The sequence below is a fragment of the Mobula birostris genome, chromosome 2 (assembly GCF_030028105.1).
Source record: "Mobula birostris isolate sMobBir1 chromosome 2, sMobBir1.hap1, whole genome shotgun sequence".
NCBI lineage: Eukaryota > Metazoa > Chordata > Chondrichthyes > Myliobatiformes > Myliobatidae > Mobula > Mobula birostris.
The window spans coordinates 142,800,821-142,823,491 of NC_092371.1; the positions used below are offsets into that span (position 1 = coordinate 142,800,821).

The 22,671-nt window shown below is 40.6% G+C and overlaps 1 protein-coding gene across 4 annotated transcripts in view; it reads left to right on the forward strand.

Annotated features, from left to right (window-relative positions):
* The window catches only part of rngtt (RNA guanylyltransferase and 5'-phosphatase), a 384,142-nt gene that overhangs the window by 25,063 nt on the left and 336,408 nt on the right, over nt 1-22,671 (forward strand). For all 4 annotated transcript variants that reach the window (XM_072249966.1, XM_072249979.1, XM_072249970.1 and 1 more), the window contains exons 2-4: nt 3,239-3,348; nt 5,198-5,301; nt 21,161-21,249. In XM_072249966.1, the coding sequence (XP_072106067.1) occupies nt 3,239-3,348; nt 5,198-5,301; nt 21,161-21,249 (303 nt within the window). The remainder of the gene's footprint in view (nt 1-3,238; nt 3,349-5,197; nt 5,302-21,160; nt 21,250-22,671) is intronic.

The following is a 22,671-nucleotide window of genomic DNA, read 5'->3' on the forward strand; positions in this document are numbered from 1 at the left end:
TGTGCCAAAAGCTTTCTTTATGACCCTATTTACCTGTGATGCCATTTTCAATGAGTTATGGATCTGTATTCCGGGATCCCTCTGTTCTATTGTACTGTTCACTGCCCTACTGCTCACTGTGTAAGACCTACCCTGTTTGTTCTACCCAAAGTGCAACACCTCACATTTGTCTGCATTAAATTCCATTTGCCACTTTTCAGCTCAATTTTCCAGATCCCGCTACAAGCATTGGTCTTGCTCACTATTCAGTACACCCCAATATTGGTGTCATCCCCAAATTTACTGATCCAGATTATCATATTGTCATGCAGATAACAAACAACAGATCTAGCACTGATCCCTACAGCGCACTACTAGTCACAGGTCTCCAGTCAGAGAGGCACCATCTACAGCCACTCTCTGGCTTCTTCTGTGAAGCCAGTGCCTAAACCAATTTACTACCACATCTGGAATGCCAAACAACTGAATCTTCTTGACCAACCTTCCACATGGGACCCTATCAAAAACCTTGCTAAAGTCCATGTAGATAACACCCACTGCCTTCCCTTCATCAACTTTCCTGGTATCTTCCATGAAAAACTGTAAGATTGTTTAGACACGACCTGCCATGCACAAAGTCATATTGACTATCTCTGATCTGTCCCTTTCCATCCAAATACCTTACAGTAACTTTCTCACTACTGATGTAAGGCTCACTGTCAATAAATCCCTGGCTTATTTTTAGAGCCTTTCTTAAACAATGGAACATAAGCTATTGTTTAATCCTCCGGCTCCTCACCTATGGCTAACGATGTTTTAAATATCTCTGCTAGTACCCCCGCAATTCCTGCACCAGCCTCCCACAAGGTCTGAGGGAACACTTTGTCAGACCCTTGTGATTTATCCACCCTAATTTGCATCAAGACAGAAAACAGCACCAAATAACCTTGTGTCTTCTTTTCGCCCTCCTGATTTCCTTCTTAAGTGTTCTCTTGCATTTCTTATACTCTTCAGGTATTTCATTTGTTCCTGCCTGCCTATTCCTACTATGCATCTCCTTTTTCTTAACTAGGACTTTGAAAACCAAGGTTCCATTAACTCAGGGGTTCCCAACCTGGGGTCCCCAAACCCCTAGGTTAGTGGTAGGGGTCAATGGCATAAAAAACGTTGGGAATCCCTGCATTAATCTGTAATCCTTGTCTTTTATTCTGGCAGGAACATTACAAACTCTGTACTCTCAAAATTTCACTTCTGAAGGCCTCTAATTTACCAAGTACACCTTTGCCAGAGAACAACCTATCCCAATCCACAGTTGCCAGATCCTTTCTGATATCATCCAAATTGACCTTTCTCCAATTCAGAATCTCAACCTGTGGACCAAACCTATCTTTTTCCATAATTATCTTGAAGTTAATGGCATTAGGATCACTCAATACAATGTGTCGCCCTACACAAACTTCTGTCACCTGCCCTGTCTCACTCCCTGATAGGAAATCTAGTATTGTATTCTCTCTAGTTGGGACTTTATATATACTGATTAAGGAAACTTTCCAGAACACATCTGACAAATTCTTTTCCATCTAGCCCTTTTACAGTATGGGAATCTCAGTCAATATGTGGAAAGTTAAAATGATCAATTATCACTACTCTTGTTTCTTGCAACAGCCTGCAATCTCTCTGTAAATTTGCTGCTCTAAATCCCGTGGACTATTGGATGGTCTATAATACATTAACATGGTTATAGCTTTCTTATTCCTCAGTTGTGCCCATAAAGCCTCGTTTTGGTCATCAATCTATTGGAAGGATTTGACTGCACTTTAGAGGGTGCAGAGGAGATTGTATAGAATGGGTTTGTTTTTCTTCATGTCGAGAAGTTTAAGATGAATCTGATTGACGAATATGGTGATTAAGGATGCTGGGGAATTAATAGGCTAGATACTGAGACTGACTTTACCCCTTAAGTGCCTTTGACCGGGAGGCTCTGGCTTTAAGGTAAGGGATAGGAGAGTTGGGAAGGATTTGAGGATGGATTTTCTCCAATTGGGGGTGTATGAAATCTGGAATGCTCTGCTGAGCGATGGTGAAAATAACTTTTTAGCTGAGTATTTAAAGCACCAAGCATAAAAAGCTGTCCCAATTCTGCAAAATGAAAATATTGAAAGGTAATTGATGGCACATTGGGTCAAAGCACCTGTTTCTGTGATGTATGAACAGATGACATTTCTAACAAGTTCACTAGACCTGTGGAGTAGATGATCTGGGCATACTCAATAAATCCATACTAGAATAATAACCATAATAGAATCATTGAAAGACAGCACCAATTTGGGTGGTCAGTCAATGTGCAAAAGACAACAAACTGCAAATACAAAAAGAAAGAAATGATAAATATAAAAGCAATAAGTATTGAGAACATGAGATGAAAAGTCCTTGAAAGTGAGTCCATAGGTTGTGGGAACATTTCAATGCTGGGGCAAGTGAAGTTATCCCGTTTGGTTCAAGAGACTGATGGTTAAGGTTTAATAACTGTTCCTGATCCTAGTGATGTGAGTGCTGAGGCTCTTGTATCTTCTTGATGGCAGCGGTGAGAAGGGAGCATTTCCTGGGTGGTGGGGTTACCTGATCATGGATGCTGCTTTCTTGTGACAACATTTAGTGAAGTAAGAAACCTGAAGAATTTAAAGTTGCTGACCTTCTCCACCTCTGATCCTCCAATAAAGACTGACTTATGGACCTCTGGTTTCCTTCTGGAGTCAACAATCAGCTCCTTGGTCTTGCTGACATTGAGTTGTCACCACTGACATTGGGTTATTGTGGCACCACTCAGCCAGATTTTCAGTCTCCCTCCCATATGCTGATTCATCACCACCTTTGATTTTTTTGCCAGTTGTTTCACTGATGTTTTAATGTACACGTGACAAATACAACTAATCTTTTTTACTAAAACATCTGAGAAAAGGAGGACCAGATGCAGGACTAGGAGATGGTGTGTGTTTTGTTGGAATAATAATTGAGAGCTTTGGTTGGTAGAGGTTGTGTGATCGGAGACCAGTGAAGGTCATTGACAATTGGTAGAAGAAAATAATAGTAGGTTGGATGTAGCTAAAATGTTAGTAATCTGAGGTTTCCAATCACAAACAAAATTTTAGGGGAAAAGAAATGGCCATTAAATAATTTGTCCTCGTTCTGATCAAGTATGTGATTCAGTGTGTCAACTTCATAGACCAAATGACTTTGGTTTTCTATAATTGTTTTTCAGGAAAATTTTTACCTTTGAAAACTATGTTGGGATCAAGATATGATGATTATGTTCCTGAAGAGAATCGATTCCATCCGAGTATGCTTTCAAATTATCTAAAGAGTTTGAAGGTAAGTAACTAAATATACAGTATGTCATCAAGTTTATCGTCTACATGGTAAGATACAGGTTGAGAACATTTTGACTGACTGCTTCACTATTTGGAATGGGGAGGCTACTGCATACGATTGTAGCAAGCTGCAGAGAGTTGTAAAATTACTTAGCTTCATCATGGGTGTCAGCCTCCATAGTATCCAAGGTATCTTCAAGGAGCTATGACTCAGGAAAGTAGCTTCCATCATCAAGGACCCCCAGCAGCCAGAACATGCCCTCTTCTCGTTGTTACCATCAGGAAGGAGGTACGGAAGCCTGAAGGCACACACACAGCGATTCAGGAGGGTGTCTTCCCCTCAATAGTTCCATTTAATATCAGAGAAGTATATGCGACATACATCCAGACATTCTTGTTCTTCACAGACATCCATGAAAACAGAAGTGTCTCAAAATGTTAGAATGCCAAAGCCCCCCTACTCACCCCTCCCATGCACAAGCAGTAGCAAAGCAATGACTCTCCCTGACCCCCACCCACATCCGCAAAAAAAAGCATCAGCATCCTGCAGCCACAAAGTCAGCAATAGCAAAGCCCCTAAGAGAGACCATGATCTGCAGTACAAGAAAAACTAATTCTTCATCTCACAATTAGAAAAACCACAGAATAAAGGGAGAGAGAAGTGTCCCCTTTTCACAGTGAGAGGGGAGACATAACGAAATAACTTACTGATTTGTGATGATAAAGTCTGTCGTGCTGCTTTTTTCTGCGTTCTCCAACTCGAGAATCGGCAACAAACTCTATTGCACCAGTGAGAGGGGGGGGGGGAGACTGGGGGGGGGGGGGAGAGAGAGAGAGAGAGAGAGAGAGAGAGAGAGACACACACACAGACAGACAGCAATTTGCTGAGTGCAGAGCCTTTGACAGCTGATCCGCTGCTCCTGATGTTCTGTTTCCTCTCATGACACTTCAGTTGGCAGCACTGGCTTTGACTTGGAACACCGTAGGTGTGCTCGTCTTCTGGACTGTGTCCTTGAGATTTCAAAAAGCAGCTGGTCATGAGCCCTCGGGAGCGGGTCCCACCACTGCAAAGAACTGAAATCTAAGTGTAACTCCAGGTCAAGGTCTCCAACAGAACCCCATCCACCCTGAAAAGGACAAAGAGAGACATCAAAGGAAGAAATTAAGCTGTGTCTGCAGCTGAGCTTGAAGGAATTGTTGAGCGCCGTTGTAGCTCCACCCCGCAAATGGACATTGAACCCATGAGCGCTACCTCACTACTTTTTGATTTCAATTTTTTTTGCACTATTTATTTTATTTAACTACTAAATATATGACGTACTTACTGTATTTCAGTTTTTGTCTCTATTATTACGTATTGCATTGTACTGCTGCAAAGTTAACAAATTTCACGATATATGCCAGTGATATTATACCTGATTCTGATTCAGTGTTCTTTATTGCAAGGCTTGGGAGCCATGTCTGAGGAAGCAGTGTGGTGGGAGTGTGACCAAATATGTGGATGGTGTGCCTTGGGGGAAATGGATTAATGTGTGCTGTGGTTGGAAATCATCTGGGAGTGTGGGCAGATATTCAATATGGCTGGAGGCCAGCTGACAGGGAATATGAGAAGGTGTGTATGTGGTGAAGGGAGGGATTTGTGGGAGGGTCAATTTGTTTGTCTGAAGCTTTTTTGTGCCTTGCATTTAAACAATTTTCTCCCAGAGTACAGTGATGCACACTTAATCATTCTTTTTATTAATATTGGGTAGAAGTTTAGTTATTTCTATAGAATGTTTACAATTTACAAGTAATTGTGGAATGCCTAATTAACCTAATTACACTTTTTCTGTTTCTGATGTTCTTTTTAGGTGAAAATGGGACTCCTGGTTGATTTAACAAACACAAGCAGGTTTTATGATAGGGCTGAGATAGAGAAAGAAGGAATTAAATATGTTAAACTACAGTGCAAAGGGTGAGTAGGAACCTATCTGGAGAAGTTACATTATCTTGGAGTTTGAAATTTCACCAATGGTAGAAAAAATGGTTTTTGTGTGCGTGTATACAAGTACATTTATATGTATTCAGGGTCAGAATACTTCCAAATGCAAAGAAAAAGTTACTTTCCAAGGACAGAAAAATCCAAGGGAGAACAGGCCATTTGTATTTCACTGAAAAACATTCAAGATGGTATCAAGCACATAAGATTTGTGCAAATACAGATAGCAGGTCAAAAGAATGGACAAAGTGTAATCAAACTTTCCACGGCTTTACAGGAAAAATACTAGCATGGACAAGAAGGTTGGCTAAGTGGTAGAAGGCAAAGAGTGGGAATAAATGGGTTCTTTCCTTGTTGGCTACTGGTGACTAGTGGTGTTCCGCAGGGGCTGTTGTTGAGTCCACTATCTTTCATGTATTATGTCAGTTATCTGGATGACGGAAATAATGGCTTTGTGATCAAGTTTGTGGATGATACAAAGATAGTTGGAGGGGCAGGTAGTGCTGAGGAAGCAGGGAGTCTGCAAAAGGATTTGAGCAGATTAGTAGAATGGGCGAAGAAGTGGCAGATAAATACAGTAAGAAAGTGTATAGTTGTGCACTTTGATGAAAAGAATAAAGGCTTAGGTTGTTTTCTGAACAAGGAACAGATTCAGACATTGGTGTTGTAAAGGGTCTTGGGAGTCCTAGTGCATAAAGTTAGTAGTAAGGAAGGCTATTGCAACGTTAGCATTCGTGTCTGGAAGTGTAGAGTATAAAAACAAGGACGTAATACTAAGGCCTTAAGACGTTGGTAAGACAGCATTTGGAGTATTCAGAGCTTCATATCTAAGAAAGGATGTGCTGTCATTGGAAAGTGCCCAGAGGAAATTTATGAGAATGAGCCCTGGAATGAAAGGGTTAATGTACAAGGAGTGTTTGATGGCTCTGTGTCTGTACTCATTGGATTTTGGAAGAATGAGGGAATCTCATTGAAACCTACCAAATATTGAAAGGCCTAGAATTCATTGGCACAGATGGCTCTGGAGGCCATGTCGTTGGGTATATTTAACACAAATGTTGATAGACTCTTGTTCAGCAAGGACATCAAAGGTTACAAGGAGAAGGCAGGGTAATGAGGTTGAGATGGAAAATAAAAAAGCCATGATTGAATGATGGAGCAAACTTGATGAGCTGAATGGTCTAATTCTGCTCCTCTGTTTTATGTTTAAATTCTGCAAAAAAAAAAGACATATATAATTATGAAAAATTAGAGCACAAAGATATCCAGAAACATATACTAAGTTTCTGAAAAGACATAAGTTAACAAGGTGAATGTTGGTCCTATGGAGAGTTATAGTGTTGTACAGCAGAGAAATAGGCCACAATGTTTTACTAACCCCACTTGCTTCCATTAATTCCAACGCTCTTTGCCTGGCTTAATAATTTTTCCAGATGCCTCTTAAATGTTGTTAATGTTTTTGTCACTACCATCATCTGTGACAACTCATTTCAGATAGCAACTTTGTTTGGGGAAAAAAATCCTCTTGAACCCCCTTTTAAACCTCCTTCCTCTTGCTTGCCTTAAACTTACACCCTCTAGTTTTAGACACACTTACCATTGTAAAAAGACTTTGGGTATCCACCTTATCTCTGCTTCCTGTAATGTTATACAGTGCTGTGCAAAAGTCCGAAGGCACATGTAAAAAAAAAAAAATCTGTAAAGTAAAGATGCTTTCAAAAATAATGAAATGAATAGTTTCTAAATATCAAAATGTTTACCATAAAGAGCAGTGAACAGTAAAAACAAACAAAATCAAATCAATTTTTGGTGTGACTACCCTATACCTTTAACATTGCATCAATTCTCTTAGGTACACTGTCATGCAGTTTTAAGAAAATTGGCTGGTAGTTTGTTCCAAGCATCTTGGAAAACATGCACAATTCTTTTGTAGACCTGGATGTCGTGCTTGCTTTTGTCTCTTCAGGTAATCCCAGCCAGCCTCAGTGATGTTGAGATCAGGGCTCTGTGGAGGCCATACACCTGTTGCAGAACTTCTTGTTCTTCGTTTTTCTGAAGAGAGTTCTTTATGATCTTGGCTGTGTGTTTGGAGTCATTGTCCTGTCGCAGAATGAAGTTGAGACCGATCGGATGGTATTGTGTGAAGGTTGGGAATCTGCTTGTTCTTCTCAGCATTGAGGATTCCATTAATTCTGACCAGATCACCAACTCCATTTGCAGAAATGCAGCCCCAAACCTGCAGGGAACCTCCACTGTACTTCACTACTGGCTGCAAGCACTCATCCATCTAACACTGTCCAGCTCTTCTATGAACAAACTGCCTCCTGCTTGAGCCAAAAATTTCAAATGTTGATTAGTCAGTCCCAAGCAATTCCTGCCATTGTTCAGCACCCCACTTTTTGTGGGTAGGTGGCTTTGTTTCCACTTCAGAGGAATGGCTTTTTGCCAGGAACTCTTCCATGAAGATCACTTCTGACCAGGCTTCTCTGGACTGTGAAGGGATGTACTTGGGTTCCAGTGGTTTCTGTGAGTTCAGAGCTAATAGCAGTGCTGGATAACTTCTGATTTAGGAGGGACATCAGTTTAATGTTTCTCTCGCCTGTTTCTGTGGACGAGCACTGTATTTCTGGTCCTTATCCTTGATTGTTTCTTTGTGCTACTTTAAAAGAGCTTGGACAGCACATCTTGAAACTTTGGTCTGCTGTGAAATTTCTGCTTGGGAGAGACCTTGCTGATGCAAGATGACCACCTTGTGTCTTGCTGCAATGTTTAGTCTTGTCATGGTGTAAGAATTGATGATTTGAAGAGTAAACTGTCACATCTACCACACACTTACCTTTTATTTTGTATGCCTTTCACCCAATTTGATTACTTTTATACTTGTTTCTGTTTCAGTTAATCAGTTTTGTTCATTCAACTCATGATACCATTGATCATTAACACCTTTTTGTAGGTACTTAGCCCAGTGCATGATTAAACAAAAGTAACAAAGTAATTTTTATTTGCAATGTCTATTGCTTAATATGTTACTTTCTTTAACAGAATACAAAAAATACTCTAACATATGATTTTTTTGGAAATTGAATGTTTAGAAATCTAAAATTTACTCTTGTACTGACACAGCAAAGCAGAAGACAAAAAAATAAACTAAAATAAAATGTATATTAAATGAAAACTCTAGAATGCCTAAGACTTTTGCACCTCTTGGCCATCTTTGCTCCGGAGAACACAGACCCAGCCTCTCCAATCTCTCCTTATTCAAGCCAGGCAACAACTTTGTCAATATTTTCTGCACCCTCTGCAGCTTTATTATATCCTTCTTGTAGTATGGAGACTAGAATGGCGGACAGCTGTCAGAGTGAGGACTAACCAATGTCATGTACAGAAGCAAAATGATCTCTGAGCTCCTGTACTCAGTGCCTCAGCTGATGGAGTACTCTATCACCTTGTCTACCCGTGTTGCCACTTCCAGAGAACTTGAACCTCTCGATTTCTCTATTCAACAATATTCCCTAGGGCCCTGTCATTCATTGTATGTTCTCCTTAGGTTACCTTCTCAAAATGCATGATTTCTTGTATGATTTAAATTCCATCAGCCATTCTTTCCCCCACTTTCCCATTTGATCATTATCCTGTTATAACTTTAGGGAATTTGGTTCTGGGGACTGCCAGGTATCATATCTTTTGTTGACTGCTTAATTTCACTTAACTATTCTGAAGTATGCATAATTATGCCACCTAATTGCTAAGAAAGGATTGAATGCAGTTCTTTGACTTTTTGAAACATTATTATTGGATTGTTTGGAGGGTGTGTCATACAAGGATAAAAACCTATGACAGGTTGCCAGCAGTGGTAATTGGTTTGTTAGAATTGGCCATTACACGTATTCCTAATCTCATTAGCTCATGACAAAGGTAGTAATTTTGTGGTAACAACCCTGGAAGCCCTGCTCTTTAATTTTCTGCAAACCCTCTGCATTTGCTTTGAAGCGTTTTATCTTACAGGTTGTCTGAATCATTGGTACCAGTGTAGACCATGACCGCTGGCTGCTCACCCTTCCCTTTAAGTAAGTCCTGTGTCTATTTAGAGACATCCTTGACTCTGGCACTAAGGAGGCAACACTTCAAATTGGAGCCTTGCTCGTGGTCACAGAAACACCTCCTTGAGCTCTTGACTAATGTGTCGTCCATCATTACTGCTTGCCTAGACTTTGACCTATTTTGCTGTACAACAGTCACTGCTGTGGTTGCTGATGTTCTGCTGTTGCTTGCCTTGGAAGCCAACCGCCCTTCCCCAGCAAAAAAGTATCCAAAACAGTATACTTGTTAGAGAAGGAAATAACCTCAAGGGATTCCAGCGTTCATGGTGGTCACCTGTCTTTCTGGGAGAGCCTGAGGTCTGACCATATTCCTGAAATTTCAGTCAGTAACATGCTCTGCCTCTTGCATGCTCGTCAGTGAATCCAGCTTCTGCTTCAAATGATCCATGTGGTCTGAGAGCAGCTGTAGTTGAACACACTTCCTGAAAGTGTAGTCATCAACGACACCTGACTTTCCTCTGATCTTCCACAGCTCATAGGAGGAGCATATCCCTCTGCTGACTGTTATTTCTACCTCTGAAGTTAGTATTGAGTAAGAGAAAAGTAAAGGAGAAAAAAAAAGACATTTCAAGAAAAAGGAAAAACCTTTCTTTGACTCGTCATACCTTGTCACTGCTCAGCCTCTTTGCCAAAGCTTCTGCACTTAGACCTAAAACAGCCCTTCTCAAAATGGCTGCTCCAATATGGCCACCCCATTAAATACTGGCTCTGTCCCTTTTGTATGCTAGAGCTTAATCAATAGACCTTTCTTTAGGAAAAATCAATTAGGCTTATCTTGAGCTGATCACTTTTGGTAGGAACAAAAAAAGCCTTGGAAATTAGTAATGGAAAACAAGGAGAAGGTAGATGAATTAAGTGGGTACTTTGCTTTAATCATAACCGGAGAGGCTACTTTTAGTATTCCAGGGATTGCATAAATTGGGAATTGAAAGGGAGAGAGGAAATCCAGGAAAATTCCAGTTACAGGGGTGTTGGTATTTTGAATCTATGGAATGTCAAGTCTCGTGTCCTCTCTGTCCCCCCCTCTCTGCTTTCCGCAGGGATCGCTCCCTACGCGACTCCCTTGTCCATTCGTCCCTCCCATCCCTCCCCACTGATCTCCCTCCTGGCACTTATCCTTGTAAGCGGAACAAGTGCTACACCTGCCCTTATACTTCCTCTCTCACCACCATTCAGGGCCCCAGACAGTCTTCATCTGTGAGTCGGCTGGGGTGATATACTGCGTCCGGTGCTCCCAATGTGGCTTTCTATATATTGGTGAGACCCGAGGCAGACTGGGAGACCGCTTTGCTGAACACCTATGCTCTGTCCGCCAGAGAAAGCAGGATCTCCCAGTGGCCACACATTTTAATTCCACATTCCATTCCCATTCTTAACATGTCTATCCACGGCCTCCTCTACTGTAAAGATGAAGCCATACTCAGGTTGGAGGAACAACACCTTATATTCCGTTTGGGTAGTCTCCAACATGATGGCATGAACATCGACTTCTCTAACTTCCGCTAATGCCCCACCTCCCCCCGTACCCCATCCGTTATTTATTTTTATACACACATTCTTTATCTCTCTTACTCTCCTTTTTCTCCCTCTGTCCCTCTGACCATACCCCTTGCCCATCCTCTGGGTTCCCTCCCCCCCTTGTCTTTCACCCCGGACCTTCTGTCCCATGATCCTCTCATATCCCCTTTGCCAATCACCTGTCCAGCTCTTGGCTCCAGCCCTCCCCCTCCTGTCTTCTCCTATCATTTTGGATCTCCCCCTCCGCCTCCCACTTTCAAATCCCTTACTAACTCTCCCTTCAGTTAGTCCTGACGAAGAGTCTCGGCCTGAAACGTCGACTGTACCTCTTCCTAGAGATGCTGCCTGGCCTGCTGCGTTCACCGGCAACTTTGATGTGTGTTGTTTGAATTTCCAGCATCTGCAGAACTCCTGTTGTTTGCGTTAGGCTAGTCAGAGCCATTTTTGAGTGTGGAAGGGGCCTGTACATCAAAGATGGAACCTTGGCAGATAAAAAGGATGATGCAAAATTGCAAATATGAGGAGTTTTAAAGGCAATTATTTTTTTTCCTCTAATAATATTCCTTCTCATTTTCCAAAGCAATTATTTAGGTCAGCAGTTCCCAACCACCGGATTGCGGACTGGTACCAGGCCGCAGAGCATGTGCTACCGGGCCGCGAGGAAATGATACGAGTCAGCTGCACCTTTCCTCATTCCCTGTCACGCACTGTTGAACTTGAACATAGGGTTGCCAACTGTCCCGTATTTGCCGGGACATCCCGTATATTGGGCTAAATTGGTTTGTCCAGTATTTTCCCCGCTAAGGTAGACATTCCTATGAAACCTTTCGTGCCAAAATGGAGTAAAGTGAAGAAGCAATTACCCTTAATTTATATGGGAAAAATTTTTGAGCGTTCCCAGACCGAAAAAATAAGCTAACAAATCATACCAAATAATACATAAAACCGGAAATAAATAACACTAACATATAGTAAAAGCAGGAATGATATGATAAATGCACAGCCTATATAAAGTTGAAATGATGTATGTATAGTCAGGAAAATAAAGGCAAAACTGATTAGTGGGGGAAAAAATCGGCACATACGCGCATGCGCACATCTCACGCATGCACACACAGATGCCTGGGTAAGGCTTCATGGTCATGGTAGTCTTTCCTGGAGTAAGGTGCCTAGGATTTGACTGCTACTTTTGTCCCTTATTTGGGAGTAAGAAAGTTGGTGACCCTAACTATAAAAGACATGTTGAGGTGAGTTTAACCCTACTTGAACCCCCCCCGGTCGACTGGTCCGCAAGAATATTGTCAATATTAAACCAGTCAGTGGTGCAAAAAAGGTTGGGAACCCCTGATTTAGGTTGTCTGGGAATGTTGAGAGGGTATTGTCTCTCGCGCTGCATTGGAGCCAACGATGTTGATGGGGTGAGCTAGGGTGCAGGGTTCTCCTATTTGGTGGCTGCATTGTCTGCAGAAACATTGCATCTAGGTGAAGAAGGTAGGAAATTCCCCATTTGTTTCTTTGGAAAGGAGCCCCATCAGTTTAAAAAAAAGTCTATAACTTGTTCTTTTAAACTTGCAAGTTTACCAGTGTTCTGCTGGAATAGGGTGTTTGATTTTTAATTAGTTCAGTGGCAACACTGGGTATATCTGGTAATCCTAACTTTTCCATCAGTATTTTTGTAAACTGAACTAGGTTTGGGGTAAAGAACTGAAAAAACCCTACTAAACTGAACTAGGTTTGAAATCTTGACAGGAATGAGACTTGAGGTGGCAGTAGTGGATTGAAGTGTAGTGTAAACCAGAGGTCCTCTCCTTTTTTGCACTGCGGACCGGTCTAGTATTGACAATATTCTTGCGGACTGGCCGACCCGGGGTGGGGGGGGGCTGGGGGTGTTCAAGTAGGGTTAAACTCACCTCAACATGTCTTTTATAGTTAGGGTCACCAACTTTCTTACTCCCAAATAAGGGACAAAAAGTAGCAGTCAAATCCCGGGACACTTTACCCCAGGAAAGACTACAATGACCATGAAGCCTTGCGCGGGCACCTGTGTGTGCATGCGTGACGTGCGCATGCGCGTACGTGCCGATTTTTTCCCCACAAATCGGTTTTGCCTTCATCTTCCCTACTATACTGTACATACATTATTTCTATTTTATATAGGCCGTGTATTTATCATATCATTCCTGCCTTTACTATATGTTAATGTTATTTATTTTCGGTTTTATGTGTTATTTGGTATGATTTGTTAGGTTATTTTTTGGGTCTGGGAACGCTCAAAAGTTTTTCCCTATAAAGTAATGGTAATTGCTTCTTCGCTTCACGCCATTTCGGTATGGAAGGTTTCACAGGAACGCTCTACCTTGGCGGGGGAAATACGAGACAAGGGCGGTCCCGTATGGGACAAACCAATTTAGCCCAATATACGAGATGTCCGGGCAAATACGGGACAGTTGGCAACCCTCTGTTCAAGTTCAACAGTGTGTGACAGGGAATGAGGAAAAGTGCAGCTGACTCGTTTCGTTTCCTCCTGGCCCGGTAGCACATGCTTTGCAGCACGGTACCGGTCTGTGGTCTGGTGGTTGGGGACCTCTGGTGTAAACAAAGTTTCTGGAAATTCAGATGTCATAAATTTGAACTGGAAACTCTCAAAGGTGTCTTGTGTCTGGAGAATTGAATGGGTTGTTAGTGTCATGTGTAAAATAGGTGAGCATTATGGAGATCCAAAGCTTGTTCTAATATTTAAGCTTTAATTTAGATTGTAAAGCAGAAAGTTATTTAAAATCTGTGATGACGTGCTATTTGCATGGAAACCCAGGCTTCCATTGAAAGTGTTCTGCAGGAATTTGCATGAATGACTTGTATGAAATGTAGATGGATAGGTTAATAAGTATGCAAATGACAAAGACTAGTGTGGTAAATAGTGTAGAAGGTTTCCGAAGGATACTGTGGGATTTTGATCATTTGCAGGTATGGTGGAGAAATGACAGATGGAGTTTAATCTGGGCAATTGAGGTGTTGCACTTTGGGAGATCAAATGAAAAAGAAAAGTACACAATTAATGGCAGGACCTTTTAACAGCATCAATGTACGGAATGGTCTTGGTGTGTGTGTGTGTGTGTGTGTGTATATGTATATACACATACACACACATACACATATAATATATACACATATACACACACACACAAACACGCGCACACACTCACACACACACAAACATACATATACACACACACACACACACACACACATGTATATATATATACATATACATACACACACATATATAAATATATACATTTAAGGTGAGAGGAGGAAACTTCAAAGATGACACGTGGGTAGCTTTTGATTTTCAGTGGATGCCAGGAATACGCTGCTGGGGTGGGTGATGGAGGCAGATATAATAGAGCTGTTTTAACATGCTCTTAGACATGTTATATAGGGAATGGAGGGATATAGATCATGTTCGGGCAAAATGGATTAGATGTCAATACCTTGATTAGTTTAGCACCACGTTGTGGGCTGAAGGGCTGTACTGTTTTTTAAAGTAGCTCTAAATGCTCAAAATAATTTTAATCAAATGAAGCTGTCAGACACATAGAACTTCGATTTAAAATGCTGAGAATTACAACTTGGTTTTCCTCTTTATGGATATACTAAATGTCTTGTTATGATATTAGACCATAAGACATAATTAGGCCATTCAGCCCATTAAGTTCACTCCACCATTCCATTATGGCTGATCCCGGATCCCATTCAACCCCTCTCACCATATCCCTTGATGCCCTGACCAATCAGGAATCTGTTTATTTTGCAGTGGTCTGAATGGAAGGTAGGCTGTTAATAAATACTAGCATTAACATTTTTTCTGTGTCAGACAACAGAATGTAGAACAGTACAGCGGATGAGCAGACCCTTCATCCCATGATGTTGTGCTGAACTAATTAAACCAGTTATTAAATCACTCGTGTGCCTATCTCAGAGCCTCTTAAGTGCCTGATCTATTTGCTTTCTCTGCCCTCTCTGGTAGTGGATTCCAGGCACCTACCTTTTTCTGTGTTTCATTTAAAAATTTGCCTCCCATCTCCTTTGAACGCCCCCTCACCTTAAATTTATCCCCTCTGGTGTTGGATATTTCAATTCTGGGAAGAAGATGCTGTCTGTCTATTCTGCCTTTCCCCCTCATTACCATATAAACCTCTAACAGATCTCCCCTCAGCCTGGGCTATACCAGAGAAAACAACACAAGTTTGTTCAATCTCCCCTTATGCACATGCCCTCTAATCCAGGCAGCATCCTGGCAAACCTCTTCTGCACTCTATCTAATCCTTCCTCTAAAGGGCTGACCGGGATTGAATGTAGTGTTCCAGGTGAGACCTAACCAGTTTTATAAAGCGACATTACAACTTCCTGACTTTTGAATTCAGTGCCTTGATTAATAAAATCAAGTATTTTATATTGTCATCTGTTTAGCCACTTCCAGAAAGCTATGGACTTGCACCCCTAGATCACTCTGTACACCAACACGGGTAAGGGTCTTGCCATTAACAGTGTACTGTCCTTTGCATTCGACCTTCCAAAGTGCAACATTACACCCTTGCCTGGACTTGGCTTCATCTGCTGTTTCTCCATCTATATCTGCAATTGATTTAAAACCTGCTATATCCTTTGACAATCTTCTATACTGCACAATACCACTAATCTGCATAATGTCTGGGAATATATCAACCCACCTATCCAAATTTCATTCTACTTATTTATATATTGTTACAAACAACAGAGGTCCCAATATAAATCCCTATCACTAGTCACAGACCTTTAGCTAGAATAAGTCCCTTCAATCACTACCCTTTGTGGGGAAGTCACTGTGGCATCTTAATGCCTGGTAGTATATGGTTAAAACAATATATTCGTGTGGGTAGCATTCTGAATTGATTCACATTGTTAGTTTGGTACTTCAGCTGCATTTCTTCCAATCCCTCCCCAAAAAAATTCTTTACCACCCCTGAAGCTTGGTTTTCTAATATATTGTTGCAGTACCTAATCCTGCTGCTGGATGGAGCTAAATATCTTTGCAGTTCTTTTTGAAAACAGTAATATTGTTGATTAGCGCTGAGCTTTAATGGAATTTTGAGTAAAGAGGTTCAGTAGCAAGTCCGATGAATTGAAAATTACAAATATTTTATATACTGAGAAAAACAAAAGTTAATATGAAAAGAAACTAGTTGAAAGGCATTTGGTCAGTTACATGAAAACAAGTCTTTCCAATTTCCTGGTTCAATGATTTAGAATTCAGTTTGAGCTGTGGTTTATGCATGGCATTCTTGCATCAGTAAACAAGAATGATACTGTCACAACCCTGGGCATTATTCTTGTATATTAATGGAAGATCTGCATTAAGAGCTGCTTTGTATTTATGTAACAACACTTAACAGAGAAATACTCAAGATCTAGAATGGGAGGAAAGTGTCTCATATGAAGTAACACACATCAAAGTTACTGGTTTACGCAGCAGGCCAGGCAGCATCTCTAGGAAGAGGTACAGTCGACGTTTCGGGCCGAGACCCTTTGTCAGGACTAACTGAAGGAAGAGCTAGCTTTTCCTTCAGTTAGTCCTGACGAAGGGTCTCGGCCCGAAACGTCGACTGTACCTCTTCCTAGAGATGCTGTCTGGCCTACTGCGTTCACCAGCAACTTTGATGTGTGTTGCTTGAATTTCCAGCATCTGCAGAATTCCTTGTGTTTGCGTGTCACATATGAATATTGGGTGAGTGAGGATTATGGGGTGGGGTGCAGGGGGAAGCTACTGCAAGTACTTCTAGGCATAGAAAAAGGAGAGATGTACAGTTGAGTGAATTTGTGGATATATGGTGCAAGATTGTGATGGATGTAATTTCAATGTACTAGAAATGGAGTGACTGTAGGTGGCTTCCCTGACTGCATTCTGGAAAAGCTGTTGTTCATTTAAGGTTTGAAGTTCTGGATCAAGCAGGATGATTAGGTTGTTTCTGGCCTGATTCAGCTTATCTTGAGCTAGCAAGGCAAGGTTGACATGGAGAAATATACACGAAGACTACAGAGGATGTCATTTATAATTTTGCTTGTGGCAATCTTCAGCTCAGAGCAGAAGACCAGTGAAAGAGGTGAGTTTTTGGAGAAATGGGTGAGATTTGGGATGTGATTAAAATATACTTCAAGTGGAAGCATGTGAAGGAGAAGCCAGCAATGAATAGGGAGGTAGGTAAGCAAGGAGAGTTAAGAATTTGTGCCCTGCCCTGTGATAAATTTGTATTTAAAAATGCTTTCTGAAGATGTTATCTTACTTTGTTATATTTCCGGATGTTAGGAAGAACTTAATCTAAAGTAGCTGATTGTTCCTAATTGTTGGAAACATTACATAAATCTCAATTGCTTTCAAATTCTGTATCATTTCAGACTTCTTTGCTGACAGCTTAATTGATCTTGAAGCCATTTGAGAAATGATGAATTGGGGATCAGTTGTTACAAGAATGATATATTCTGATTTCAGTAATGAGCCTTGGAAATAATGCCAGTCTGAAGACCAGCCATTAGGTTTAAAAAAAAGTTTTTCTTTGTATAAATACTTGCATATGTGAACTTTTTTAGATGGCCATTTCCCTGATAAATCAGTGTGTATTAACTGGCAGAGTTCAGACAGAAAGCTTATAAGACAGAGGGGACAGGTATCTCTTTGGCTATGACAACTACAGTCTCTTGGCAGTAGCAATTACAGTGCCTTCTGAATAGTCTGCTGAACTCTGATGCTTTAAGTAAACTTTAGTGTTGGTAAATTCTGTATTGTAGATCAAAATATTTAATACCATTTAAGAGTTTACGTTGCTATGATCCATTCACCCATTGCCTGGGGTTGACAACATAAACCCATTACATTGACTTAAACCAGTGTGTCACTTTTAAAATATTGACTTTTATTTTTCAAATGCTTCCATTGTCCTGTCCCTCCATGTTTCTCATCTCTTCCCCTTTACTAATTCTGGCCTGTTATGCATGCTTGCTTTTAACTGCTGTGTCTTGTGCAAGGTTGTGAAATTCCCTCAGGACATCTCTGCATTTTTACCTGGCTTGACATTCCTTAAACCTTTTTTGTAGTATCTATCTTGATATCCCAGAAGTGACTCAGTTTTAACTTTTTTAAAAATCATGATTCTGTTGTGACATTTTCTTACATTGACTGTGCTCAGAATACAGGTCGTTTTCCAGCCATCAGTCAAAAAATGCTGTAGTAACCTTTAATTGCCACCAGGTAGCACTGTCTCTATTTTATTATAAGTGACCAAGACCAAAATTGCTGAATCCAAAAAGTTTATCAATATTGTCATGATTTTACTTTGCTGAAACAGAGTTTGTATGTAATCTTAGGGCAAGTGCTGGGAAGAAGACAGTGTACCTTCACTCTTATGTTTTTATGCACTTCTGCAAGATCACCCCTCAGACTCCAAGGAACAGTTTCCTAGTTTGCACATCCTCTGTCTCTCTGAAACTTGACAACATTATCATAAATCTGTACTGTCCTCTTTCCAGCTTAGTAACAGCTTTCCTATAGCAGACTGACTAAAACTGAGCACAATATTCCAAGAGCTGCCTCACCAGCATCTTATACAACTGCAATATAATAGCCTAGTTTCTATACTGAATTTTCTGTCTGATGAAGGTCACTTTGTATACCGCACTGTCTACCTGTGACTCTACTTTTCAGTGTACTATGCACTAAAACTCTAGGCTCGTTGGGGCCCTATCATAGCGAACATCGTACCCTGACTTGTTTTCCCAAAATTCCACACCTTGAAATTCCATTTGCCCACTTACCCAGCTGATTAAAATCCTGCTGTAATTCTGAATAACCTTCTGCCCACATGTCATCTGTAGAGTTATTACCATGTATATTCTTATGCAAATCATTGATGGTGATGACAAACTGCGCTGGATCAATGTTAACAGATGAGGCACACCACTACTCACAGACCTCCAGTCTGGAACACAGTCTTCCGCCATGATCTTTTACTTCCAACCATGGAGTCAATTTTGTATCTTGCTAGTTGGCTGTTCCTTAAACCCATGTCATGTCATGTAATCTAATCTTCCAGAGCAGTTTACAATGCAAAATACTTGTAAAAGTATTCAGCCCCCAACCCTTTGTTCACTTAAATGGGTATTATAACCAGGGATTTTGATCCATTTAACTGAAATTTTTTACTTGTCAATCACAAGCGTCTTTTCACAGTGGAGTCCAAAAATGGAAAATTGTAAAGCATGTTAAACTAAAAATTCAAAAAACTGAAATATCAGCAGTTCACAAATATACATCCCCCCTTTGCTCAGTTCTTAGTTGAATCATCTCTTACAGCTATTACAGCCAGTAATATATTTTTTTGGATAAATCTCTATTAGCTTTGTGCAATGTAATGGAGCAAGATTTGCCTATTCCTCCTTGCAAGATTGTTTAAGCTGTGTCAGGTTAGTTGGGGAGCGTTGGTGGACAGCCATCTTGAGGTCTTGTCAGAGATGTTTAATTGGGTAAAGGTCATGACTCTGACTGGGCCACTCAAGAGCATCAATTTTCTTCATTTGAAGCCACTCCATGGTTTCTCTGGCAGTGTGCTTTGGGTCATTGTCCTGCTGAACTTCCTCCCAAGTTTAAGCTTTCTGACAGAGGCCAGCAGATTTTATCCAGGATCTCTTTTTATTTATCTGCCTTCATCTTACTGTCAATCCTGACCAGATTTCCAGTCCCTTGTGCTGAAAAACATCCACATTACATGATGCTGCCTCCACCATACTTTACAGTAGGTATGGTCACCTGGCTGATGCACAGTATTAGATTTACACCTTATGTACTGCTTACAGTTGAGGCCAAAAAGTTCCACTTAACTTTCATCCAACCACAAGACCCTCTTCCACATCTTTACAGTGTCTTCTGAGTGACGCCTTGCAATGTCTTTGTGGGCAAAGGTATGTTTTTGTTAGTCGGGACTTCTTCCTTGCCACTCTTCCACAAATACACTTTCTATGCAAGCCATGAACTTCATCAACCGTTGCAGCCACTGAATTCTGCAGCTCAGAGTGACCGTTGGTGTCACCGTAGCCTCTCTTACAATTGCCATTCTTTTCTGGTGACTAGGTTTAGAGGGATGGCCTGACCTAGGCAATGTAGCTGTGGTTTCATAATTTTTGCAGTTTTTCATGATGGACTACACTGAGCTCGGATGTATGTTCCCTGCCTTTGAGATGGTATAGTACCTAGATTTGTGCTTCTCTGTTATCATTTGCCTGACTTGCCTTTGATGTTCTTTTGTTTTCATTTTGGTTTGGTCTGTTGAAAATCTTCCATACTGTTGGACCTTACGGGGTGGGGGGTGGGGGGGTGTAATTTATTCAGGTGATCCTCCAATTTTCTACATCAACAAATTGGGAGAGTTGGTAAGGTATTGCACCTGAGGAAAGTTAGTGTAATAATTAAAAAGGGGATGAATACTTTTTCAGTCTCAGAATTTTTGTTTTTAATTTTTAGTAAATTGTTGATTCTGGAATTTTTCATTTGATATGACATGATGTACAATGTTTTGTAATTTAGCTCAAAATGCTACTTCAATATATTTTAAATTTAGAAAATGAAATAGTAAAATGTGAAGTTAGTTGTGGAGGCTGAATCCTTTTTCAAGGCACTGTAGATTACATGTACCATCATACCCTCATTGACCCTCTTGATTACTTCTTCAAAAACTGAAATCAAAATCATGAGATGTGATCTCCCATGCTTCTAGCTGAAATGACCATCCTTAGTAAACCTCTGTCTTTCCCAAACTGTTTATACTTCAGGCTGATGACTCCCATCAGTTCTGAAAATGTTATCAATTTGAAATGTTACCATTCTCTCTATCTTCGCAGATACCACCTTTCCTGCTTGAATATCTCCAGCATTTTCTGTCTTTATACATTTATATTTGTGCACTTGAGGAAATGGATTGTTTCAAGGAACTCTCAAATATTTAAATACTGGTCGATTGAGAAAGCTGTTGAATGTTTATGTGAGATGTGTATAGCAAATATCTTTATTAAAACTTAATGGATTAATTCTGGAAATTCTTCAACTTGTTTTTAAAAATAAATTTGTGCTTGTTAATACGTTAAGTATAGGATTATGTGTATTTGTGACTAGATTTTAATTTTGTTTCATTTAGACATGCTGAGTGCCCCACTGAAGAAGTAACAAAAATGTTCATTCGATTATGTGAGCATTTCATATTTCAGCACCCAATGGAATTAATCGGTATGTACTGAGGGAACAAATCTGGATGTATTGAATCCCTTTGAAATCTTCTTGCTTTTTGCCTTTTTATTCTCTGTATTTGGAGAGGTAAATGCACACTCAAAGTGCGAGAAGCTCACGAACAGAATGCAAGTAATTGACCAGGTAATTGTGTGTACAGCCTATAAGAAGTTGAACAAGTTGGCTAGTAGTTAAAGAGTGGTTAAAAGATATTATAGTATACTTCTCAGAGACCTGGCCACAACCCAATTATGATTGGAGCTAACTATTCCAATCCAAGGATGCAGAAGTTAGGAGAGAGAGCAGCCATGCTGATTCTTAGATTGTCGAATGTGTTCTTGATTACCAATATTAACACTAAGGGAGCAGACTAAGTACTAGTATGATAAAAGAAGCTGAAAATAAGTAAATTTATGAAACACTTTATTCAAATTTCAGTTAGTGTTCTAGAATTGTGTTAATATTCTTTTATGGTCGCATAGTCTAAATTTGGGAACTTGGTATCTATCAGCACTGTACCAGAATGAAAGCAGTGGTACTGGATAGTGGCTTCCTTCCTGGGCAATCGGGGATTGACCATTCCTGATGAAGGGTCTCGACCCGAAACGTCGACTGTGCTTCTTCCTATGGATGCTGTCTGGCCTGCTGCGTTCCACCAGCATTTTGTGTGTGTTGCTTGACCAGCAGTGTTGGTGTTCCCAGAAATATTCATGCCTTGTAAAAGAACAAAAAAAAGTGTGATTTCTTTACCTCTGCTCAGCCTATATCACAATTTTACTCCATTATATTGTTATAAAGTTTGGAAGCAATGCTTCAGTTGTACAGAACATTGATAATAGGTCATCTAGGCACAAAACCTGAGAAAAGAGGTGATGAAGAGTGGATTGTTACTGGATTGGTAACCAGGCTTGAGGGCGAACCCTGAAGGGATTGGTTACATCTTTTCAAATTTATAAGTTTGTGGGATGACGTAGTTAAACTGATTAATAGGTCACAAAGTAGCTCATTCTTCCAATGCCAAAATCCGGGTTGTTTATCCTACTAGTAGATGAAAATCAAAAATTGTAGATGCTAGAAATCTGAAATGAAATCAGAAAGTGCTAGAAATTCTCAGCAGGTCGGGCAGTACCTGTGGGTCAGACAAAGGAACTTTGACCTGAAATGTTAGCATTGTTTTTCTTTCCATGTGCCTTACCTGACTTGCTGGTTGTTTCCAGTACTTTCTGATTTTGTTTCGGGCCATAACTAGAACTAGGCTATTTTAGTGAAATCATGATGCTGAGATACCACCTAGGGTGCATTTAGACACACCATTGGCGATGTAACCTGGGGTCATCGGATGTTTCGGATCTTTCAACATCAAGCACTCTCTTGCCCAGGCGACCCAGCTAGGGTTGATGAAGCCCTGGTTTATGTCCCAGC